This window comes from Mixophyes fleayi, chromosome 12 (genome assembly GCF_038048845.1).
Source record: "Mixophyes fleayi isolate aMixFle1 chromosome 12, aMixFle1.hap1, whole genome shotgun sequence".
NCBI classification, from domain to species: domain Eukaryota; kingdom Metazoa; phylum Chordata; class Amphibia; order Anura; family Limnodynastidae; genus Mixophyes; species Mixophyes fleayi.
In genome coordinates, this window is record NC_134413.1 from 79,379,661 (window position 1) to 79,406,582 (window position 26,922).

Here is a 26,922-nt window from a genome sequence, read left to right on the forward strand (position 1 = left end):
AGGAGAGATGGCCCTGCTCAGAGGAGCGTACAATCTAAGGGGAGGGGTGGACAGACAGAGAGACGCAGGGGAGAGAGGGAAAGTAGGGGGACAGAGGCAGAAGATAAGGTAGGAAGTTAAGTGGGAGACAGAAAGGCTTTAAGAAAAAGGTGGGTTTTTAGGGCCCGTTTGAAGCTGGACAGATTAGGGGAAGTTCTGATGGAGGGAGGGAGCTTGTTCCAGTGGAGGGGGGCAGCGCGGGCGAAGTCTTGGATACGCGCGTGGGAGGAGGTTATAAGGGGGGAAGAGAGGCGACGGTCAGAGGCAGAACGGAGAGGGCGGGATGGAGCATGAATAGAGAGGAGGGTGGAGATGTAGGGCGCAGTGGAGTTGGCGAGGGCCTTGTAGGCGAGTGTGAGGAGCTTAAAGAGGATTCTGAAGGGGAATGGGAGCCAGTGAAGGGCTAGGTAGAGGGGGGAGACAAAAGAAGAGCGGTGAGAGAGGAAAATAAGCCTAGCTGCAGCGTTAAGGACGGATCGAAGGGGATCGAGATGAGAGTGGGGGAGGCCAGTGAGTAGGAGGTTGCAGTAGTCCAGGCGGGAGATGATCAGAGAGTGGATAAGGCATTTGGTGGCATCTTGGGAGAGGAAGGGCCGGATGCGAGCGATGTTGCGCAGCTGGAAGCGGCAGGATTTAGCAAGAGAGAGGATGTGGGGGCCAAAGGAGAGAGAGGAGTCGAGGATGACACCAAGGCAGCGAAGTTGGGGGACAGGGGAGATAGAGGTGTTGTCGACAGTGATGGAGAGGTCAGAAGGGGATGGGGTATGAGAGGGAGGAAAAACTATGAGCTCAGTTTTGGCAAGGTTAAGTTTGAGGAATCGAGAGGACATCCAGGAGGAGATGGCAGAGAGGCAAGCAGACACCCTAGAGAGGAGGGAGGGAGAGAAATCAGGAGAGGAGAGGTATAGTTGAGTGTCGTCAGCGTAAAGGTGGTAGCTGAAGCCGAAGGAGCTGATGAGTTCACCCAGGGAGGAGGTGTATAGAGAGAAGAGTAAGGGTCCCAGAACAGAGCCCTGAGGGACCCCGGCTGGAAGGGTTGATGGGGGGGAGAGAGACCCAGAGGTGGTGACAGAGAAGAAACGGTGAGTAAGGTAAGAGGTGAACCAGGACAGGACTGGGCCGGAGAGGCCGAAAGACTGGAGGGTGTGAAGGAGGAGGGGGTGGTCAACGGTGTCAAAGGCTGCAGAGAGGTCAAGGAGGATGAGAAGGGAGAAGTGGCCCCTGGCTTTTGCAGAGAGGAGGTCATTGGTGACTTTAGCCAGGGCAGTTTCAGTGGAGTGGAGGGGGCGGAAACCAGACTGGAGAGGATCAAGGAGGGAGTATTCAGAAAGGTAGGAGGTGAGACGGCTGCAGACGAGCCTCTCGAGAATTTTGGAGGCAAAAGGGAGAAGAGAAATATATGGCGATAGTTCGAGAGAGAAGTGGGGTCGAGATTAGGTTTCTTAAGAATGGGGGATACGAGAGCATGTTTGAAGGAGGAGGGGAAGATGCCAGTGGAGGAGAGATTAAAGAGGTGAGCGAGGTGGGGGAAAGGGAGCGAAGAAGGTGGGAGGGGATGGGATCCAGGGGGCAGGTAGTGGGGGGGAGGATAAAATGAGAGAGTGGACTTCCTCGCCGGTGGTGGGACGGAAGGAGTGGAGGGGAAGGTGGTTGGGGGGGAGGACAGAAGAGTGGGAGGGGTGGAAGAGAGAGTGGAGGAGGAGATTTCAAGTCGGATGGCCTCGATTTTAGAGGAGAAGAAGGAGGCGAAATCAGAGGCAGTCAGGGAGGAGGGGGTGGGGGGAGGGGAGGGGTGCAGGAGAGTGCTGAAGGTGGCAAAGAGGCGGCGGGGGTTAGAGGACTGTGAAGAGATGAGGGATTTAAAGAAAGATTGTTTAGCGAGTGAGAGGGCAGAGCTGTAGGATGAAAGGATGAATTTAAAGTGGAGGAAGTCAGCCAGGGAGCGGGATTTTCTCCAGTGACGTTCGGCGGAACGGGAGCATTTTTGGAGGAAGCGGGTAAATTTGGAGTGCCAGGGTTGGGGTTTGGAGCAGCGGGGGTGGACGGAGTGGGCAGGGGATTAGTCATGGAATTAGCAAACAATTCCCCATTTTACATGGATGTAACATTTGGTACTGCAGTATACATTGTATACATTGTAAGAAAATAAAGGAATTGAGGTATTGTCTGTACCTGATAACTATGTGTACAGCTTGCTAATTCCATGGCAATCAGCATATATAACTTGGTCATTAAAAACCTAGCAAGTGTAACATTTTCATTCCATGTCTAACTATATGCAAATCATGTTAATTATAGGTTAAACAACTCATAGAGCAAGTACATCATTTTGAGCCTGATTAGGACATGAAGATGTCCCATTTCTGTAAAAATATATATCTGCACATTGGCGTTTCCACATCTGTATTTTGAGTTGCACCAACGTGAGATACCTGCACCCTTAAATCTGCTGTACACCTGCAGTCAGAGCAAAATTGCCACAGTCATCGTTATCGTCAACTGTGAATGTTTTTTGTTTTTGTTTATTCTTTTCAGTTATGCCCTTTGTACGCACGTCAATTGGTTCTAAATGCTAAACATTTAAAACTTATGGTAATTAACACAGTTCTAGCTAATATTCCAATAGGGAATTGATGACAGATCTCTATTAAATCACTTATAAAGATTGGAAAACTTCTAAAGCATAAAAAAAAACATGGACACAGCAATGTATTGCGTTTTTCTTACTGTTGCTATATTCTTCCTGGTCATTATTTGTAGAATGTGATTGGTCAATGTCTTCATTTGTCGGTCTTTGTCCAACTCTGTATAGGGTATGATCAAAAAAGGGTGTCAGATAAGATGATGTTAATGTGACATTATTGATTAATTTATATTTATCTTTCTACACTGGAGGGATAAAGACCTGTTTGTTCAATACCGTGATGCAAAATCTGAGCTGAAACTCCCCGCTACAGTGAATGGTATGTGCCCAGTATTGCCCCCACCTCCCACACCTCTGGGACCTGACTGCAGAGATTAATATGAGCACTTGGAACCAACACTATAAATGGCTGCTAGCTTTGCAGACAAACTTTTTGAAGCTAATTATTAATAATCAGGGCAGTGAGTTCAGACTGCGGCTCTAAATAACATTTGTATTTTGTTGCATTCCTTAAATAGGATCCCCCCCACTCCACCCTATTGAGCATCACTAAGAGTTATATTTACAAAACTGTGGGTTTGAAAAAGTGGAGATGTTGCCTATAGCAACCAATCGGAATTTATCTTTCATTTACTTAGTGCATTCTACAAAATGACAGATATAATCTGATTGGTTGCTATAGGCAATAGCTCCACTTTTACAAACCAGCAGTTTAGTAAATATACCCCTAAATGTTTAATATAATAATTAAACAAGAGCAATAAATAAGTCAATAGATAATTGATAAAAGCAGAGGAATGCAGTCAATTGTCCCTGTACTATAATGTATTTGGCCTCCAAACAAGCCAGATGCTTTGAACCGGTCGGAAAATTATCTGGCATATTGGAAAAGGCATTCAGAGTATGACAACTCTCTGCCATTGTGTATACAGTGATTTTCCAACCACACTAAGAGGTGCCCGTTACACCGAAAAGGTGCAGCTACCAACAGGTGTGGCCAAAACAGACATTGGTCTTGTTACAAAGCTCAGGATAGGCCCAGACATCACTGGTAAACAAGCGCACTCCTATTGACCACGTTGGTAATTACTGTCCAGTATAACCACACTAACAGGTGCTAGTTACACCGAAAAGGTGCAGCTACCAACAGGTGTGGCCAAAACAGACATTGCTCTTGTTACAAAGCTCAGGATAGGCCCAGACATCACTGGTAAACAAGAGCACTCCTATTGACCACGTTGGTAATTACTGTCCAGTATAACCACACTAACAGGTGCTAGTTACACCGAAAAGGTGCAGCTACCAACAGGTGTGGCCAAAAGAGACATTGGTCTTGTCGCTAGGCTCAGGATAGGCCCAGACATCACTCGTAAGCAAGACTACTCTTATTGACCGCGGTGGTAATTACTGTTTAGTACACACCCAAGTATAATACAAAAGACTTAAAAACGCTCCATTACTCACCTGGCCCTGGCTTTAACAAATGTCTGATCTAAAAACAAACAAAGGAAAACACAGTGACAAATCGGCTTGGAAATTTACATTTTGAATATTGTAACTGAAGATATTGGATCTACGAACTTGGTTTCATATAGAGGTGTGTTGGACATCACAGTAGGACTCTCACATTACTACACTATCTTGTTAAGGAACCTTTCTTTATATTATTTAATTCTCACTAGAATACTGCACTCACCTAATAGTCTGTGTGATCAGTTCTTGGCGTAAAGTTCACTGGTGTAACGTTTAACTATATAATTATTTATATTTTGTTATTACCTTTGGGGAGGAAGAGGACTACAGTACTGATAAAGTACCCCTAACATAACCACAAACATTTGAAAAGCAACAATCAAAATATTATATGGGAAGAGGAAGATCGTTATGATTGCCGTTAACAACAAAAGATAGGACCCCCCCCCCACTCAACTACTATACAGTCTTTGATTGTAAAGTTACCCCATCACTCACAAAACTCACATGAAAGAACTGTGAATAATATATAATATTATTCTAATCTCATATGGGCCATCTAACTTGGCACAACTGGGTTCAACCATTTAGAGAACTGGGACAATTTCAATTTCACAGAGAAAATATAGGTTGTAAATTTCAAGCCACTAATGGGAACATCCAGCAATTTACTTACAAAATTAACTCTAAAAACCTCTTTACATCATTTTTTTGTAGTCCAGTAAACAGATTTTTTAAGTCACAATTTCCTCTTTCATTAAAACGTACAGAATAACTAGATAATGGCAGCAACACACAGAGGTCTGGTTATGCAGTATTTTGTTTAACCATGTTAGTTTTATAGGAAAAATTGTTATATATCATTGTTAGTGCCTTTAATTATTAAAAGTACAACGTTTTATTGTCTCGACATTATTTTACAGAAGGTATACTGGACCTATATGTTCACCTGCGGGGTCTTATGAAGTGGAGGGCCCCAAAATATGTATTAATTATTGGGCCCCTGGTTCCCTTCTCCTTGCTTCCCTGCTCCAGGGCCCACAGCTAGCTAGTTCCGCCTCTGGTCTCACATCTAACTTTTAAAGTTTCAACTAGAGCGATAACTGTAAAAAAATAAAGTTTATTCAGCCTAGCCTATAGGTGGTGTACATGTGTGTGTTAGGGAATTTAGACTGTAAGCTCCAATGGGGCAGGGACTGATGTGAGTGAGTTCTCTGTACAGCGCTGCGGAATCAGTGGCATTATATAAATAAATGATGATGATGATTAAACATTCATATTAGAATATTTCATGCTAGTACAATACTGTGAACCTCTGACAACGTCCCAAGCTCTACAGAAGTATAAGATTTACATTACCTGTATTGGGTTGCTGCTGGACACATCTTGTAAATAAAGGAGCCATTTTGTGTCTATACATAAAGAGCAGGACAACGGTGACAATAATAATAAGCAACAAAATTCCAAGTGCTGGCCACACGGTACTCCCCTCTGTCAGAAGAAGGATATGAAATACATTTAGGAACATTTTTTACCAAAAACATGACCTGCACTAAAAAGTACATTTGTAAGATCAAAAACATTACAATGCCCATCAGTTTTATTCTGAAACATTAATAAAATAGCAAAACTTCAGAGAAGATGCTATAAAATGGTGCTGGTTAGCACTTCTGCCTCACAGCGCTGGTGTCGTGTGTTCGATTCCCGACCATTGGCCTTATCTGTGTGGAGTTTGCATGTTCTCCCCGTGTTTGTGTGGGTTTCCTCTGGGTGCTCTGGTTTCCTCCAACATGCCAAAATCATACTGGTGGGTTAATTGGCTGCTATCAATATTGACCCAAGTCTGTCTGTCTGTGTGTGTGTTGTATGTTAGGGAATTTAGACTGTAAGCTCCAAAGGGATAGGGGCTGATGTGAGCGATATTCTCTGTACAGCGCTGTGGAACTGGTGACGCTATATAAATAATTGATGACGATGATGATGCATGAGTTGTATAATAAAGTTTATCAGAAAGGACTGCACACGTACTGCTTAGAGTAAAGAAAAGCTATGATAGAACCATTCAAGTATATCAAAGAAAATAAAGTTAAGAGTTCTTGAAGACAATATTTTTTTTTTAAATCGGATCAAATGCCATCAAATTCTATATCTCTATACAAGCTAACAATAATGCTAATCAATACGTCATGTTGACAGACACTTTCAACTTTAATAGCAGAGATTTTTATTTAATCATGTCATCCAGAGTAGTAGTTCACCAATGCAATGGAACTTTAACCCCAGTTGATGGAGACTGTTCCATCATTGTAATAAATACTCTGTAAGCTCAAATAATGCATTCAATTATATGGAAAACATATTGGATATTGATATCAGGAGCTTGACTAACTATTCTACCTGATGTTTTCTTCAAGAATACTAATATTGATCCATATTTCTGTAGTTGTTTCCCCAGAATTGAGTTGTTTATCTAAAATTATCTGAATATCTCAATCTAAATTTATCTAGATTAAAAGATATCTATAAACTGGACTAAACCGATAGGGAAACACATACGATCAATAGGAATAGGTTTAACACAACAGACCTATGTTGTGTAAGTGATGTTTCCAACTGTTCTTTGTTCCAAAATATTGATGGTCTCGAATTTTACTCAGCACAGACAAGGTTCTGTTGAGTAATAATTTGTTTTTACTACAACATTTATATGTTTCTATGTATATTTTGGAGTAGATAGATAATACTATCTCGTCATTACTTGTAGGCCTCCAAGTCCCTCTCCCCCAACTTGTCATAGAAAATTAAATAGTGCTGTGCTCTATAGAGGATGTAATACTCAGGGGATCACCAAATACAAAACCCTCACCTTCTTCTTCCATGGGCAAGCTGAAATCTGACTGAGGGTCTGTTAAAAGAGCAAACGTGTTAGACATACAGTAAATACTATAATAAAAGTCAAAATAAGTAATGTGCGATCTAAACAAAATACTGTACTACCTAAAGAAAATCAAACTCAATGAAAACAAGCCAGTAGGAATCAGTTTAAACAGAATAACTGTACTCCCTCTGATGTTTCCTTCAATTTATTGTACTCCTGTACAACTTAATCATATTTTTACATTATACAAATTGTAGTGAAATATGTCTTTAAACTTAACCAAAATAATGTAACAAAACTATTTAAGAATGTTAATACATTTTGACTTGTAAACTTTATGAGAATCTAGTAAAGAAGATATGCGAGTTTTAATAGAATAATATAGTAAGATAAGAAATAAGAAAAAATTAAAACCAGTGCTACCAAAATTCCATGTGAGCTTCAACTCACATCAGTGACACCAGAGAGAGACAAAGATGGTAGAAAACACTGATCTACTTGCAGGTTGATGAATCGATTCACAGATTTAGAAACATGCTGACAGAAGTCAACTAATCGATGACAAATTAAATTCTGATCGCTATTGTTCCCTGAAAAATATGGCTATAAATCTTCATAGTTGGATGACCCTGCGCCACAGACTATGTGACGGCGCCAATCTGAGTTTTTTGTGTAAAAAAAAGATTGGTATTGTGTCTCTTAAAGACAAGTATCTAGAGTGGGAAGCACGGTGGCGTAGTGGTTAGCACTTCTGCCTTACAGCACTGGGGTCATGAGTTCAAATCCCGACCATGGCCTTATCTGTGTGGAGTTTGTATGTTCTCCCTGTGTTTGCATGGGTTTGCTCTGGGTGCTCCAGTTTCCTTCCACACTCCAAAAACATACTGGTAGGTTAATTGGCTGCTAACAAATTGACCCTACTCTTTGTCTGTCTGTGTGTATATTAGGGAATTTAGACTGTAAGCCCCAATGGGGCAGGGACTGATGTGAATGAGTTCTCTGTACAGCGCTGCGGAATTAGTGGCGCTATATAAATGGTGATGATGATGATGAAGTATACTGTTCTGACAAAGGACCTTATTATATTTCTTATTACCTAAAGACAAAAAAACAGTACTTAAAAATGTTTTCATAGAAACAAGTCCATTTTGGTATTTGTATCTGGGTTTGGCAGGATTTTCCAAATGTGTAATTGATAAGTTGTAACATGTTTGTTCATTAATGTCGGTGTAGTTGATGTTTCATCAGCTATATAAGCAAACAAATACTTACCCATAACAAGCAAATTGACTGTCTTACTGAGTTGCTTCTGGGTGGAGAAATAATTGTGAGAATCACAGTAATAGGGTCCAGACATGGTCGGTGACTTGATGGTCAGTCTTAGCTCTGCTGGTTTCTTTTCTTGTACAGTAATATTTCCTAAGAATATCCCGTCATGATAAAACCGGTAGTGTATAGGTAGGGAGCCTCTTGTGGACTCACATAGAAGAACAATCTCATCCCCCACGGCCACTACATCCGGAATGACCGTTAGCTGAGGTTGATCTACATCAACTATAGAGAAAGAAGCAGTGATGTATTTAGTAAGTGTGAAGCACATTTCAGGGATTCATTTCCATTTAGATATATATTAAATCAAAAAAATAAATTACTTACTAAATTACTTATAAATTACTTACTTTGACAATTTGCAAGTAATTATTTCTCTACACTTTTGGCCGATCAATTAAACTATTAAATGTCTGATCATGATTTATTTTAGTGATTGTGTTAGGGGGGAAAAGATGGCAAATTTCAGATGTTTTAGTACATATTGCAACACTACTTGGGTGAGCTAGAGGTGGGAGAAGGAGCAGGTGGGAGAAGGAGAAGAGTACTTAAGAGGGAACAAGGTAGAGGGGGCATTTTGTAGAGTGAGATGATAAATTGAGTACGGAGACATCATCCTCAGTTACTGGGGAGAATTAATTAAGGATGGATTGGGGAGAGTAGGAGAACATTTTTGAGCTTGTAAAATACGATGAAAAATATTATCCAATGGTGCTGATTTGACATTGAAATAGCTGACAAAATTGTGGTATCATTGATGATGAGTTTACTGGGAGAGACCAAAGTAAGAAAAGTACTGTGGACAGTGAGGTTGTCAATGGGCATACAGAATTCACCCAGTATGAGAGTAGGTAGGACAGAGGACAGAAAACATGTGAATCAGGCTCCAAACTTTTCAAGGAATTGGAAAACTCAACCTGGGGTTGATAAATGACAACAACACAAAGGGAAAAGAATAGGTAGATGATTTGGACTTCAAAGGAAGACAACAAGAGAAAGGGTTCTGGGAGTATGACTCGGAAGGTGCAGCATAGATAATGTAAGATGCCCACTCTGTCACCTTGTCTGTCACTGGGTCTGGGAGCGTGGTCGAAGGAGAGTCCCCCATCGGAGAAGGATCCAGGGGATGTACTGCCAAGGGAGGTAGGTCCGGTTTCTGTAATGACATAGAGGTTGAGGGATTGTGAAATGAATGGATTTGGTACACATTACTTTTTTCTGTACTTGTCATAGCGCTCTTAGCTGCTTGAGACAATTCTTTGAGAAATTAATCAGTCAATGTGTTAAAATTCTACAATCAGAAAATTGGCCAGAATAAGAAAGGAAGATAACAGATTGCTGATGCATTGTCAATAAATTCTTACACAAACTTATCAGTCATTAATAAAGGAAAAAAAATCATAATAAAATGTGTCATTGTGTTCACAACAACCGCATGTCAGCGGTAAGGAACGTAATAATGAAATTAAGCTATCATCAAAACTCCCTTCCAGTTAAAGAGAACATCTCTTAAGAATCCTAAAAATCTATTCTCATGGTAATCATGCAAACGTTTTATGAAAGAAAATTTTCCTTCTTTGGCACAGAAAATAGTGTAAATATACCTTAATTTCTCTATAGTACTATTACAGATTATAATCCCCTGGAAAATTGACAGACGAAGCTTGATCAGTGCCCATAATTATAAAATGTTTCTATTGAAATACTTTCCTACCCATGTTCTACTGTATTGTCTAAATATGTGTATGGTGCTGCTAATGGAATTATATCCTTAAGTACAGCCAGTAGTCCCCCAAGTATGTGGCAATGAATCGACAGTGAATATCACCGAAATTCACCATCCTCCCGCACAAGATTCACAAGAACGTTGAGAGGACTTTGATATTCTGGAGAACTGTCATGAGACATGTAGATTTGAACATTAGGTCGTATGTGACATGCAAAGTCTTGTTCTGGTGATGTCTTTAACATCAATAATGGGATTGATATAACACTAGAGTGCATGGTGCTGTGGGGTGAGATGTTGGCATTCACACTGGCTGATGGTAGGAATTGGAGTGAGTGGGGCTATCCTTCTTTAACCTGGCGTCATCATGGTGGAAAGTTCTTACACGGACCTTGAGGTGGGTTATTATGACCCGGGTATATTTTATGCCTGATTTTGACATTTTAAGGATAATTAGTATATTTGGAATAATGAACTATTAATTAATTGAGGAATTTTGATTAAACAACAAAGAGAATAGAGAATGAACTTTTTATTTATTTCTACATAGTCTTAAAAATAAATAAAAAAATGGACAACTTACTGTGTTATTACTAATATTTTGACAAAAATAAAGTTTTCATCTGAAATTAAACTTTTTCGTTGACTTAAATATGAGATCTTTGAAAATTAAAACAATACAAAAACAGTCATTATTACAACTAATCAGTTTCACCCAGCTTATCACTACAATCGCTGCAATAGGCAATCGGGTGTTCCGGGCATATAAATATGTAACACACTTTGGCGAGTATGAGTGGACTTATGATCTTTTTTAGCGGACACACTTGACATCTTTTTCGAACTCCTGGTACTTTTGCTGGTGGCTTCTCTGAAGATTCTCCAGTGAAATCTCTAATTCTTTTGCACATTTCTCTTGGTGAATGAAATACATCTTTGCGGATGGTCAAGTGTTCATTTAGGAGATCAAGACCCAGGGTTTTATTTGCGACACACTAATATTGCTACACTGATATATTGTGATTGCATTGATTCCAGCCATATTTAGCATGGCATAAAAATAGTCATGGGCCATTTTCTCAAATTGCGGCTCACATCATATGTTGAACAAAGCTCGTCTGCACCATCTACTTTGTCTTTTGTCAAAACATCTCGTAAAAAAAAATTGCACAAAATTGTTACACCGACGTTGAGGTTGGGTCATAATAACCTTTTTGGAGTTTGCGCCTGACTAGCTCTCTGTGCTGATGCTGGCTGACTGAGTGGTAGCGGGGAAACCATTAGGGAGGAGTCCTAGCTACAGCTGCTGATTGGTTTGGCAACATTGCATAACTAAGTAAAAAGATGCACGTAAATTAAAACGCCCCAGGTCATTAAAACCCAACCTCAATGACGCCGGGTTAAGTGCACGTTGTAACTAGTTTTGCTGATCCTTGTAGAACATTTCATTTTGTGGATTGAGAATATTAAAATGAGATAGGAGGGGAGAAAGTGCCCAATTATAGGAGCAGCTTCCGTCACTTTTTACACCATAAAAACCATTCTGAAAAGTGGATGAGGCTAATGGATATTCATAGACTTAGACTGGTGACTTAAAGTACATCACTGATTCACCGGTGCACTGTGAAATTTGGCACAGTTCATTAATAGGTTTGACAGGTAGGAAACGAGGGAGGAACAGGCAAGATGAGGACGATGAAAGAAAGACCGAAGTTAATCCGGTCACTCAGATGAAACATCAATGGAAATAGTAGTTGTAATATTTGTGCATATTGGTTTGTTAATAATGGTGAGGGGGTGTAAGGTGAACCTGGCTGATAATTTGCACCAGCTCCAAGGGCCTTGAGGATTCATCCGACAACTTTTCATAATTGCCCTATGGTACTTCACACAGTGGCCTAATGGTTAGCACTTCTGCCTCACAGCACTGGGGTCATGAGTTTGATTCCCAACCATGGCCTTATCTGTGTGGAGTTTGTATGTTCTCCCTGTGTTTGCGTGGGTTTCCTCCGGGTGCTCCGGTTTCCTCTCACACTCCAAAAACATTCTAGTAGGTTAATTGGTCTACTATAAAATTGACCCTAGTCTCTATGTCTCTGTCTGTGTGTGTGTGTGTAAGCTCCCATGGGACTGATGTGAGTGAGTTCTCTATACAGCGCTGCGGAATCAGTGGCGCTATATAAATAAATGGTGATGATGATTGTATTTCTGCCACGATGCAATAGAATGATAGTACAAAATTAGAGATGAGCGGTTCGGATTCGAGAAATCCGAAAGATCCAAGATTTGGGGTTCTGAATAGATACAAACCACGACTCCATTCTTTACGCCGAAATCGGATCTGAAAACGAGGCAAATTGTAATTTTCAGGAAAATATGGAACTAAAACGCTTGTTGTAAAGGAAGTGCACTGCAGGATAATGCGTTCCAAGCTGGAACACTTACTACCGGAGTGTGCATTTGATGAATCTTAAGCTGCGGTTGAAGACAATCTGGGATTGCATAACAAGTCAGGTAACTACATGTTTTTTTAAACTGTCTTTTCTGTGGTTCTGTCGTTGTCTTGACAAAGCTCCGACTGTAGGACCGAAAAGGCGACTTATAATGTGAGATATGGTATTGAATTAAAAAAAAAATGAAAGCAGAAATGGTGATTGTATCTTTTAGTAAACTGTATTTTTGCGACTACTCTTTGCGGCTACTCTCTCACTGCAGACTTTGGCCAAAATCAGTGAAAATTTGGACAGTTGTTATGGGTTCATTACAAATAGTCTGTAACTGACTGTAAATGAAAGTTAATGAAATAAATAGTAATATAGTAGCACAAACTTTAATTAAACCCAGATCCAAAACCAAAACCTTTCATGTTCTTGGGGCAAAACCTGTAACAAAATCAAAACACGATGATGTTGTAGAACCAAAAACACATCCAAAGCACGGGGATCAGCGCACATTCTATATAAATCAAAATATACACAAAATAACCACATTGTCACTCACTTTGTACCAGGAGATGCAAATCTGGGCTGTTTTTCTGAACATTGCCATCCGTGGTTTGCACAGAACATTTATAGTTTCCTGTGTGCTCTTCTCCAGCACGAGGGATGACATAATTGCTGTCAGTAATTGCACCCTGTATAGTCTGTGAGCCTTTGTAGAAGGTATATAAGAGACGGTTTCCTGTATAAGTAGTGGTCACACATTGTAGTCTCACTTCTGCTCCTTCTGTGACAGGTTTTGCTGGGAGCTTTCGTATCTCTGGCGATTTGAATAACTCTAGAATATATTTTTCAAAAATGTTAGACTCATGTATTACTCTAGATTGTAAGCTTGCGAGCAGGGAACTCTTACCTCTCTGTCTGTATGTATTACCCAGTATTGTCTTATTAATGTTTGTTCCCAATTGTAAAGTGCTACGGAATTTGCTGGCGCTATATAAATAAATGTTGATGATGATGATGATGATGATTACTCTACATAATAGGATTGCTGGGACATATACCTATTTTTACATATTACCTTACACAGCTAATCATACCCTGAAACATGAAGTGTATTTTTTTTATTGTTTTGAAAAGGAGACATATTAGGACATAAAGCTTGATTGATAAATGAAGACACTCGTTGCCTATTTTACGTCAATTCATGACAAGTACTAAATCGGTTATTGCTTAAGTGTAAGATTACAACCAAAGTTCTATTTACCATGACATGACAATACCACATATCGAGTTAGAAAGGAGCACCACCTCCAGGTGATTTTAACTGCCAGGAAGATTACGGTTACATATAGCAGCACAGTGGCCTAGTGGTTAGCACTTCTGCCTCACAGCACTGGGGTCATGAGTTCGATTCCCGACCATGGCCTTATCTGTGTGGAGTTTGTATGTTCTCCCTGTCTTTGCATGGGTTTTCTCTGGGTGCTCCGGTTTCCTCCCACACTCCAAAAACATACTAGTAGGTTAATTGGCTGCTACCAAAATTGACCATAGTCTCTCCCTGTCTGTGTCTGTCTGTGAGTATGTGTCTATATTAGGTAATTTAGACTGTAAGCTCCAATGGGGCAGGGACTGATGTGAATGAGTTCTCTGCACAGCGCTGCGGAATTAGTGGCGCTATATAAATAAATGATGATGATGATAGTTATTTTTTGCTTGTTTCTTAGATAATTTATCCTCACATGTATAAACAATTCTTTCCTGATCCTAGAAATGTTGCCCAGAATTATTCCATGGATCAATCAGTCCAACTGTTTCAATTACTCATTAGACTGATTGATACAATACTTTGAAGGATAAGCATGCATTGCATTTGCAAATCAATCTGCTGATTCTGCCATTACTACCTTCTCAGGCAGTGAACTCCACAGTCTTATTACCCTTACAGTGAAAAATCCCTTTGTTGATGATGAAAACATTGTTTCTACAGTTACACATTACACTCACACTGTAACAGAATGACATCATAAATGGGAGTGCAATGAATGCATATCAAAACTTGCTTATTAATTTTCAAACATTTGATCCATCTACTTAGAGTAAGTCTAACCCCTGTTAGTTTAATCAGTATTTTTTTTACCATGAACAGATACAAATGTCTTATCGGATTCTTTTGAATGATAAAAACCGTTCCATCTTTCTCTTGTACATCTGTAATTCCCGGACGCTCTTCGAGTTACATTTTCTAGACGAAGAATGGAATTTGTGGATGGTATAGGACTATTATCCTGGTAAAATGATGAATATTCTTTAAATTTGTCATTCCAACCATGACATCGTAATGTCAGTGTGTCTCCTTCATAAACATAAGGTGGTGCTTGAAGAATCAGCCACTCTGAAAATAAATCAGAAACAGTTGTACAGAATTAATAAACGTAATGATTTATCTCTCGTCTAACACATATAAACACATGTATCTGTTTTACTCACCATTACTAACATCCAGCCTGACAGGATCACTTCTTTCACTATCTGTGGTCGCACATTGGTAAGCTCCGCTATATTTCTCCTCAGCATAACCAATTGTCACTGTCCTCTGATATGCATGTACTTGATGATTGTTTCTATACCACTTATAATCAGGTTCTTTCCATCCGGTAACTTTGATATTACATGTTAATGTCATTGATGATTTCTTAAATATCTTTTTCCAGTTTGGATCTAAAGTCACCCAAGGTTTTCCAGCAGCCTCTAAAACACAGCAAAATTTCGCAGGTAAATGATTGGCGGACAGACAGTTTAGCCAATAGAAAACCAGTATAACATCATGTTAAATTATTTCCCAACATTTTTAGTACATAGGCAGACAGATCACTAATATAACCCATAATTGTACACTATAACTTCAATACGTTCTCTCCAGCTAATTGTCAGTAAGTATTGAGATATTTCGAGATAACATACCTCCCAAATGTCCCAATTATAATGGGACTGTGCCTCTATCCCAACAGTCGGGACTATTGTCCCCACTGCTGGGAATGTTGGGATTTATATCCCCCTCATCATGGTCCGTGGGCGGCTTTCACTGGTGTGTATGGAAATTCAATGGTCTTTTAAGGGAGCAGGGGTTGGGTAATGTCTAGCACTTCGGAACAACTATGCACATCCTTTTTGGCCTGTAAAAATGTTGGGAGGTTTAAGATGACTTTGTTATATAACATTCTATCATAATTTTTGAACTAGGGTAGGTTAAAAAGGCCTATGATGTTGGAGGGTTTAAAAATTGGTGAAGAAGGCGCTACAAAATTAGATGTGAGGGTTAGAAACATGGAGGATTAAGGTGTTGGGGCTAAAAGTACAGAGCCGAGAAGGAAAGGGGGTTAAAAATGGAGGTTTGACATGGGGAGGAGAAATACAACTGGTGTGATTTTTGGGGGGATTAAAAACAAGTGCAGTAGGTGTGGGAAGGATAATTGGAGGTGTATGAGGATTAAAACAGAGCCGTGAAGTATTGGGAGAGTAAAAACATAGAACTGTTTTTATTTATTGCATAGGAAAAAGTATTAAATCAGGCCTGGTGACGTTTTGTTTTTCCCATTTGAAAATTGGAGCAAAATTTACAGGATTCAAAAATTTTAGACTGAAATTCAAAGAGTTGGTGGGGTATAGTGAGGGTGGGTTGGTTGTTGTTAACCAATATTTATAAAAAAAAAAAACGTTTGCTGCTTCTATGCTGAACAGGAAGCAGATTGCTCCGTCCATCTTCACAATATTATGGCTTTTTAGTACCGCTTCTAATATTCTCCCCCTGCCCAGGGGTGGGCCGCCCCCCCCCCCCCCCCCCCGGATGCAATTTAGTCTATTTTCACCGGCGGCCGCATCATAATATACGTGATACTGCCACCGCAGCGCACATGTCATGGGATGCGGCCGCCTGTGCGCCCCTCTGGGCTGCCATCTGCCAGCCCGCGACTGCCCCTGCCCCCGCCCCTGCCACTGACACTATTTTGTGAATACTCTTAAAATTACCCCCATACGCACTGCAATATTGAAACTATGGGTTTTCTGTCTCAAAAATATCACTGCCTATAAAGGAAACATAGTAATCAGCAATGAGGATATGAAACAAGACATTACGTGGTTGAACAATTCATACACACAGTGTACCTATATTACATACCGTAAACATAATGCATGCAACTTAGTGACGTATATAACACATTAAAGAAATAAATCTGAGAAAATAACAATTTCATAAAAGATTTACTCACGGGAATGATCCACAAAGGATGCTGAAACATAAAATAAAAATGATCAAATCAAAGTAATATTGTCCTATAAATACTATGTATATGCTGTTTGGCTGTTAGTAACCATTCTACACAAGGAGCCTGATTCATTAAGGGAATTAAGCAAAACAATTAGTAATTTGCACCTTGGCAAAACCATGTTGCATTGGAGGGGGAGGGGAATTTAAAATGTGGGGACAGATTTATAGTTGGGGTAGGGCATGTCCTAGATCAACTTTAAGTTTCAGTGTACAAAAAAAACAATCAAGTATTTGTGTGCTACATGAAAATACAGACAGTATTTATTTTATGTGCAAAATAATAAACTAATTTGCACCCATTGCATTGTTTTTGTCCAGGAGAACATTTACTCCTTTTTTTGCCTTTACTTTCCTTAATGAATCAAGCCCAATAGTACCATCAAGGTGAAACACACAGCACTTTACATAGTAATACAGTGGTCATTGTATGACCAGGGCGTGAAAACATGGAATAGCCATATATGTCTTCAAAATATGTTTATTCAAACAATTTCTTAAAGTCCTAACCTCAAACTAATCATTTGCAAAGATTGTTACTATATGTTCTGATATCAATTGTACTGGAAGCACTTGTTACATTGTTACAACAAAGTAGAAAGTATTGACCGCCTGTCATGTTATCATTTAATGAACAGAAACGAAAGATAGATGTGAGCTCAGACTATTATCTTTTCAAACTCACTTGATACTAGAGATGCTCAAACTCGGATCCCCGAGAACCGAACACACCCGAACTTAGCAGATCCGAGTACCGAGCCGAGCCGGCTCGGTACTTTTGCACGCCCTCGGAATTGAAAACGAGGCAAAACATCATTGTTACATTGTCGGATCTCGCGAGTTTTGGATTCTATAAGTACCACCCTCCACAGCGATCCAGCGCCATTTCACAAAGGGACACCGAAGGGGTAGCACAGTTCTTGGCAGTCTGTAGAGCAGTTGGGCAGCGTCATAGGTAGAATAGAAAGAGGAGGGGGTAGTAGTGTTTTTCAAAGTCTACAGTGACATTCAGGAGAGCTTCATTGCTGATATAGAATTAATAGGTCTGGCAGGCTTGGTCTTTTAAATCTGCAGTCCCATAATGTACAGTGTTATATAGGTAACACACAAAGAGGAGAGCTCCCTTGCTCCATTGCTAATTGTCATTGCTGAAATACAAATACTAGGTCTGGCAGGCTTGGTCTTCTAAATCTGCAGCATTTGTTTGAAAGTGTATGAAAATAATATTCTGACCTGTGAGGTTGTCGAAATTGACTGCAAATGACTTGAAATTAGTGTTATTGAGGTTAATAATAATGTAGAAACAAAAAAAAGAGTCAAATTATGTGATTTTAGCATATTTTAGCAATTTTTCTAAAGAATACAGATCCAAAACTAAAACAAAAACACACGAGGGCGGTTTTGCCAAAACCAAAACATGAAGTTAATCCAGATCCAAAGCCAAAACCAAAACCAGAACAGGGGGGTCAGTGAACATCTCTACTTGATACATGTCCAGCTAATAGACAGGTTACAATTAACATCAAATCATTAAAAAAATCTAAAATTAATTAACACATCATTAAGAGTATTTTTCATGGTTTTGTGAATTATTCATTTCTTAAAATAAAATGCTAAAAATCTCCATTATTTTCAATGTAATTGACGAGTGATGTTAGTCAAGTAATGGGCATATATGGCCAAACTAAATATTTTAAAGCCCTGTAAATTCTGTGTAGATTACCATAAACCACATCTATATACTAATATAAGTTGAAAGAAGAAATTTTAACAAAGAAAATAATTTTATTTTATTTTTTTTTAAAAAAAAGTGGGATGTAAATAAAGAATATTTCAATAGGTTGTTCATAAAAGTTTTTGCTAAATATGCAGATGTTTGCCAATGTCCTCATTTATGCAGCAAATACAGTACATGCTGTTGGTGAGTTCTTTGCTAAAGGATAAAGTGGCAAAATATACAATAATGCACATCTGATATCTTTGTGATTTCCACTCTGAGGTCCTTATTTAGAGATGGATGTAACACCATTCCTGGCACCAGGCATGGACAAGCTGAATGTAACTTTAGCTTGCAGTCTCTTATTTCTCAATATGAGGGACCGGGGGCTGTCATATGCAAGTTCAGTACAGAGAGGAAGTGCTTCGCCCAGCACCTGTGCATTATCCTGTTGCTGGTTATTGGTAAAGCAGGGGGCATCAAGCATGGAGTCCCCCTTCCAGTGCATTAACCAACACAAGATTTTGCCATACCAGGCTGGTCACACTATAGCTTTGAGACCCATAGCATGGAATCCCACATTAATCATGTGCTCTAGTCTGTTCAGTGCCGGGCTGGAGATCCCAAGTGGGTGGCAGGAATAAACAAGCGGTTAGGTCCAAATTCTTTGATCCAGCCTACCCTGTGTTGTCTACCTCTTCCTGGCACTCTTAGCATTGTGGGTGCCAGGGAATAGCGTTTGTAAAAATTATATTACACACTATTATGTAACTACTTGTCCCAGAAAGTCCACGACATCTATTGGCTGCATGGGTATGTTGGTACTTGTGGAACTGTATGCCCATGGCAGACAGTGCCTGATGGAACATATAGTTCCACCAATGGTACAATAGAAAAAAGATACACACCAAATAAAATACAATTTTATTTAAAAAAAAATGGAGACCCTACTTTATTATACAGAAATCTTCATTCTTCACACTAAAAATCTTCTTTCTAGATGTAGTCCAATTGGAAATTTAAAATAAAAAAAACTAAACTGATTTCATGGGGAAGGTTAGTACTCACTCGCCCAATCAAATGTGGTATCCCAAGCTAGCCTTTTGTGTGTAGGTATTTAAAAAAAGAACTATTGTTTTAGCAACACCTTGAAACACATAAGTAAGTGTAATAATATTTAAAGAGAAATGTGCTATATCCAAGCCACCCAAACGGCAGTTGACTGGGCAAAACATTAAGACACATCATAAACACTTCCTAGTAAAGAATCAGGAATTGCAGCACAACGAAAAAAAATATAGCACAAATAGCAAATATGCCATAAAAGTGTTAAGAATTAATGATAAATTAAATAGTGCTCAAGACTTAGGGGGAAGTAATTTAAAAAAATCAAACATTACTCCATCAAAAAAAATTATTATTATTATTATTACTATTCGCATAAAAATAAAGTAATAAATGTCAAAATCCGAGAAATTAAAGTATTATGCAGGCATCCGTTTATCCAGTAAAACACAAGATTATATTGAAGCTATTTATAACAGTTCTTTGGGCATGTTTCTATAAAATTGCATAGGGCAGCATACACTCTAAATGCCGTTCTCTGCATAGTATAATAATTCATCATTTAATAATTAAACATCACTAAGGGAAAAAAAAACCTTGAAAAATAAAGTAAAAAAACCTCAATACTTACAGATGAACATCAACAAGAGCAGAGCTGGCATGATTCCTGTATTTGGCATTTGCAGAATAATACATTTTGCTTTTACAGCTAATGTCAAGCACGCGTTTCACTTCCTCTTTTTTTTTTTACAGACACTTCTTAACAGAAATTTGCACAAAGGAGAATTTGCATAAGTACTAAATTGTCAATTATGAAAGATAAATTTCCAATGAATCTTTGTCTTTTATGAGGAACCTACATGTTACTCATATCTACACATAAATATTTAAATGGCCCCTTTTGTGAGTTAGATCATTATAACACTTGCACCACAAATAGCCATTCATCTCAAAGGATTTTTTTTTCTCTTTTAGAAAGTAAAATAACAACACATAATATACATTATCAACATAGAAAGACAAGCAAAATAGCATACTGTAGCACATCAGATTATACAGTACTAACATTGTACAAAACATTTACTAATACATAAGAGCGTACGGAAACTAACACTGTTGTTCTGAGTCTTCTCAAGCCCAACTGTCCTACTGTACACTCTGTAATTATTATAATATGGGCTCATGCAGCTACTCTGGTAGCCTACAAGACTTTACAAGTCCTTCCAGTGTAATCACATGTGATTCGGACACATTCGCTTTTCTTCCGCCCATGCTGTTGACAAATATTGATAAATCCAGCCACGAGGCTTTAACAGACAGTTATTTATTTCAAATACCCACTTCTTCATTTTTGTCATGTCACTTACTTTTTTAATGTGTGTATTTTCATGATGACAAGGGTACCAGGTTGGAAACTAATCGGCCTCTCTACTCAAGTCTAGTGAAGGTGCATCACCCTCTGCTTCCCAACTCTGTGAAGATTTTAGAAGCTCTCACTTTACGGTCAGTGAAAGAGGACCAGGTCACTGGGGAAGTTAAAACCACCCAGTGGAATAAAGGGTCAACCCAGCCAGGTGGTAAATGGATCTGAATACCCTCACCGCATAATTAGGAGCTTCAGAGTTGAGTGTATAAAATGGGCTTTTCTCCTTTTGAAGAGAAGTAAAAGACTGGGATCTTTTATGCACTCTACTCCATGGACATGTGCGGAAGTGTCCTATTATAAGTACTGACCCCATCATAAATAATTATTGCCACTGTTAGTAATCAAATATTATTGCCTTTAATTATAATTATATAGTCACATTTCCCTCATAAGATAATAAAACAATGTGGGCCATAAGTGTGGGAAAAACCCTCTTAAAACGGAAATGAGTAAGGAAATTTTAATCCACTGTCTACACACATGATCTGGGTGCGGTGCAATTTAATTTTAGGGTATGTGGCCAGTGTGGTGGCCATCTTGGATGCAAATCCAAGTTTTTCCACACTTACGGACCCCCCTGTACAATAATATCGCCCCTATATATAACGAACAGTAAAAATTGCCCCATAAGTTCATTCTAAATTAATTTTTGCCCCATAAACATTAAATAATGATTGCCAGAATAATTCATAATTCAATGGTGCCTCCTCGTATTTTATTAATGGCAAGATAGATAAAACAACACGCTATTTAAGCCAATCTCGCCTCTCTTAGCTACTTTGTTTGTTTTGGCCGTTTTGCAGGTGGTATTGCGGTGGTTTGCGAAACCGCTGCTTTATACAGTTGATGGTTTGTATGTCGTCAAGGTTAAAAATTGGGGCGGCGATGTTTGCTGGATGAAAAAAACAGTTTTTGGAAAGTTTATCTGGGGTTTTTGCTTTAATACATAGGGCAGTTTAAAAATCCTGTTCTCAAACCTGTTCTTGCCAAACAACTAGCGCTTTGAGATTTCGCACAATTTTTTTTTTTTTTTTAAATAGCAATAACTTTTAAACATCTGGGGCCTGATTCATTAAGGATCTTAACTTAAGAAGCTTCTTATTTCAGTCTCCTGGATAAAACCATGTTATAATGCACGGGGTGCAAATTAGTTTTCTGTTTTGCACATAAGTTAAATACTGACTGTTTTTTCATGCAGCACACAAATACTTGATAGCTTATTTGTACACTGAAATTTGAAGTTGATATTTGTGTGCTACATGAAAAAACAGTCAGGTCATCTACAACCCCGCAGTGCGGTGTCCAACCAATTGTTTAACCCCTACAGTATAAAAAATATACAGCCCAGACAACTGTTGACATCTGACTGTGGGCGTTGTAAGGGAGGCCCCAAGCTTCTGAAACAGACAGAGTGTCTTGGGTGCTGTCCCCTGTACCACTGAAACCACAGTATATTTTCAACCAAGTAGTGGAAACCCACTCACTGACGCTGTGGACAGATTTTAAAATAATACAAGTATTTATTTTGATTCTACTGAAAAAAATATAGTAAAAATGTTTAATGTCAGGTGGTCCTACATCAGCTCACCTATAAGTTGTACGCCAACATCAGCATTTATATACGTTTACATTGAAAAATCTATGTCAGAGCTTGGTGACTAAGGATTCAACCGGAGCCGTGCACTTACATAGGACATCACCATGCCTGACATGTGACCTCATGGATAATACATGAACTGCATGTTGGCCTCTCAGTTCCTCTTTTGGCAAATTTTACTGCTTCTTTGGTAACAGCAGCTGCTCTTGGACATCATGCGGAATGACCGTCCTGGCTCTGTTTCCAAAAGACCAGACACACAGCTACTCCCAACTGGTGGATAACTGCAATAGTACTTGGACAGCACGATAGCCAATGTCTTTTCTAGAATTAAGAGAAGAGCAGTTGGGATAAATATCATCAACAACATCATCAACATTTATTTATATAGTGCCAGCAAATTCCGTAGCGCTTTACAATTGGGAAGGACAGTTATGGTTGACATCAGTTGACTGGTTCATGTTTCACGTCTCCGTCTCCCGTTATCTCTCTTCTTTCCAACCATGATCCACCACTAATAGCTGCACAGAAACGCCAATGGCCACTTTATTATTGTTGGCTGATAATGCGTCTGCCTTACAATGGTCACACACACACACTTTCCCCATTTGTTGCTTGAGCTTTTATTCTAGTACTTTATGTATCGTGTCCCCCACACCTTTTAGAGTGGAAGCTCATTTGAGCAGGGTCGTGTTTGACTTCTGTTTCACGTCTTTATATGTCATTTTTTCTGCATTGGGAGAATGGCAAAGGAGGCAGCAGGAAGCCACAGACTGAGAGTTATATACTGGGAGGAGCAGGGTCCCCCAGCAGCACAGAGTATATCAGGAGATGAGTGATGTGTTAGTGAGGACAGGACTGCATGTGACAGGGGCAGTGACATAATGTGAGGAAGGGAATGGAGGCAGCAGGAAGTCACAGACTGAGAGTTATATACTGGGAGGAGCAGGGTCCCCAGCAGCACAGATTATATCAGGAGATGAGTGATGTGTTAGTGAGGACAGGGCTGCATGTGACAGGGGCAGTGACATGATGTGAGGAAGGGAATGGAGGCAGCAGGAAGTCACAGACTGAGAGTTATATAGTGGAAGGAGCAGGGTCCCCCAGCAGCACAGAGTATATCAGGAGATGAGTGATGTGTTAGTGAGGACAGGGCTGCATGTGACAGGGGCAGTGACATGATGTGAGGAGGGGAATGGAGGCAGCAGGAAGCCACAGACTGAGAGTTATATACTGGGAGGAGCAGGGTCCCCCAGCAGCACAGAGTATATCAGGAGATGAGTGATGTGTTAGTGAGGACAGGGCTGCATGTGACAGGGGCAGTGACATGATGTGAGGAGGGGAATGGAGGCAGCAGGAAGCCACAGACTGAGAGTTATATAGTGGAAGGAGCAGGGTCCCCAGCAGCACAGAGTATATCAGGAGATGAGTGATGTGTTAGTGAGGACAGGGCTGCATGTGACAGGGGCAGTGATATGATGTGAGGAGGGGAATGGAGGCAGCAGGAAGCCACAGACTGAGAGTTATATAGTGGAAGGAGCAGGGTCCCCCAGCAGCACAGAGTATATCAGGAGATGAGTGATGTGTTAGTGAGGACAGGGCTGCATGTGACAGGGGCAGTGATATGATGTGAGGAGGGGAATGGAGGCAGCAGGAAGCCACAGACTGAGAGTTATATAGTGGAAGGAGCAGGGTCCCCCAGCAGCACAGAGTATATCTGGAGATGAATGATGTGTTAGTGAGGACAGGGCTGCATGTGACACAGGGGCAGTGACATGATGTGAGGAGGGGAATGGAGGCAGCAGGAAGTCACAGACTGAGAGTTATATAGTGGAAGGAGCAGAGTTTCTCAAAAGCACGTGGTGTGAGGCTTCTGATGTGAGTCATGATGTGTGGCTCCTGTCACCCTCCTACACCTCTATATCAAACACAGTTCATACATCCACCTTGTTTTTATTTCCTAGCATTACATGTTATTGTAAAGCACTTCCACTTTGTGTCACCAGTCACGGGGGTATAAGACATTGCAGACTTGTATTTGAACACTTGTAAATTAAACCTTTTGCATAATTAGCCCTTCATGTTATTTCTTATAGTAAGGTAAAACCAGGGGCAAAATTAAGTATTCCATATGAAAGGCATCAATTTTTATGAATAAATGTACTGCATAATCTGCTGTGGCTGTTACAGATAGATTCCTTTCCCTTTAAACGCTGAGTGGTTTCTATTTAATAATAGAGGGCTTGTTTCACAGATAACAGATCCTCTTTAAGATAACAAGACAAATCTTAGCTGTATTTTTTAGTTTCAAGGAAAATGTTGTGTTTGGTTTGCTGGTTTCCCCACCCAGACTTACTATTCAAATTCAGTGCTGCATGTATGCTGAAAACACAGCTAGGCTGCGACTGCTTCCTAAAGCTGGGTACACACTACAGAATTTTCCACCAACTTTTCATGCCGATCAATTTTTCATGCGATTGATGTTCCGATCGCTCGGTCCATGGACTGCATACACACTAGCCTTGTTTAGGACGATAAAGGGAAGAGCGAACCTCCCTTTAGCGACTTTTAACAGCCATGTTGTCGTGAGCAATGACTGTAATTTTGTACTCACTGTTGTGGATCGGTCGGAAGTTTATACACACTACACAGCGGAAACGAGATTGGAACGAAAATATCAAACGGTACGACCAACCAAATGAGGCGACAATCGTTCCTTTGGGCAGACTTTCGACCATCTTGTCACTGCACACACTGACCCGACTTTTGAACAAGCGGTCGTATGTCGGCTGATTGAGCCGATTATTGGATGAAAACCGTGTAGTGTGTACTCAGCTTAAGTATTGTACATTACTTGATTTATCCATTGTTACTAATTAATTTATCTTGCAGGTTTGACAACCTTAGTGGTAGACCACTGATGTGTGCAATAGTCTAGCTGGGAAATGATTAGAGCCTGCACCTATATTTGAGTTGTATAATGAGTGAGGAAGGGACGAAAGAGATGTTTTAAGCTGTAGATAGCAGATTAGTTGCAAGAGCATTAAGGTAATGAGTGAAGAAGAGACCAAAGTCAAAAATAACCCCTAACCCCTAACCCCTATAACCCACTAAGCACTGAGCTTGTAACAGTAGAGAGATTCATCATCATCATCATCACCATTTATATATATAGCGCCAATGATTCCGCAGCCCTGTACAGAGAACTCGTTCACATTAGTCCCTGCTCCATTGGAGCTTACAGTCTAAATTCCTTAACATACACACAGAGACAGAGAGAGAGAGAGAGGAAGAGATTAACCTACTAGTATGTTTTTGGAGTGTGGGAGGAAACAGGAGCACCCGGAGGAAACCCACGCAAACACGGGAAGAACATACAAACTCCACACAGATAGGGCCATGGTCGGGAATTGAACTCATGACCCCAGCGCTGCGAGGCAGAAATGCTAACCACTAGGCCACTGTGCAATAAAATAATGATTCCTATGTTGGATGAGATTGAATAGATTGCAAGACCTTATATTCTCAAAAATAAGAGACTTTGGAGAAGAAGGTCAAAAGCTGCAGATAGATTTAGTAGAATATGTAAGAAGTAGCATGAGAGGAGCGATGAGACTAAAAACTAGATTGTAAAGAGCCTAGAATGGAACAAGAGGTAAGATAGCATTACAACTCCAAATATACATGCTATGTGAGCAATTCAGATAAAAAGAGGAGAAGCAGGATCGAATAAAAGCTGGAGAGGAACTTGGGGTATAGAGAGGGTTTTTTGAATGATAGGTTTGATGACACCTTGTTTAACCGGAAAGGAGCGAACCAGCGGAAAGATATAAGTTATAGAAAGGAGAGAGGCAGGATGAGATGAGAAGGCGAAGCGTTAAAAGAACAGAGCATAAGGTGTGATTTGCAGAAGAGAAAGGAGACCGTTATGTTAATAGGGATATTGAGGTGATGGGGGAAGTGGGTTTTGGGATCAAAGATTGCAAAACCATTGGAGGTTATAGACTAACACTGTATCTAATGTATCCTAATTTCTCTAGAAGGTTGTAAAATCCTCTGACATTATGTAGAAGGTAATAAAGGTTGATAAGGAAAGGGGTCAATGTTTTTTTCAAAAATGTTTAGGATTGTGGATTTTGTGGATGCAATTCTATGTATGTTCTATAAGCGGTATTATTAATTTCAAACTATGCAGAAAAATAGGATTCTCTATGTAAAATGGATTATATCCTTATGCTTGACAGAGACCTCACTTAAATCAAG

General features: G+C 39.8%; 2 protein-coding genes across 2 annotated transcripts in view; both read right to left on the reverse strand.

The window, feature by feature from the left end:
• Positions 1–26,922, reverse strand: part of LOC142108389 (Fc receptor-like protein 2) — a 51,621-nt gene that overhangs the window by 3,419 nt on the left and 21,280 nt on the right. Inside the window, exons 7-12 of the mRNA XM_075192011.1 lie at positions 9,424–9,519; positions 8,307–8,588; positions 7,023–7,061; positions 5,516–5,647; positions 4,148–4,175; positions 2,767–2,843 (exon numbers count right to left, since the gene is read on the reverse strand). Of these exons, the coding sequence (XP_075048112.1) occupies positions 2,767–2,843; positions 4,148–4,175; positions 5,516–5,647; positions 7,023–7,061; positions 8,307–8,588; positions 9,424–9,519 (654 nt within the window). The remainder of the gene's footprint in view (positions 1–2,766; positions 2,844–4,147; positions 4,176–5,515; positions 5,648–7,022; positions 7,062–8,306; positions 8,589–9,423; positions 9,520–26,922) is intronic.
• LOC142108946 (high affinity immunoglobulin gamma Fc receptor I-like) lies at positions 10,188–20,301 on the reverse strand. The gene is made up of 6 exons (XM_075192918.1): positions 20,268–20,301; positions 16,799–16,819; positions 15,018–15,278; positions 14,668–14,922; positions 13,097–13,365; positions 10,188–10,325 (listed from the first exon to the last, which is right to left on the reverse strand). Exons 1-6 carry the CDS (start codon positions 20,296–20,298, stop codon positions 10,188–10,190), a joined length of 975 nt encoding a protein of 324 aa, XP_075049019.1. The 5' UTR covers positions 20,299–20,301.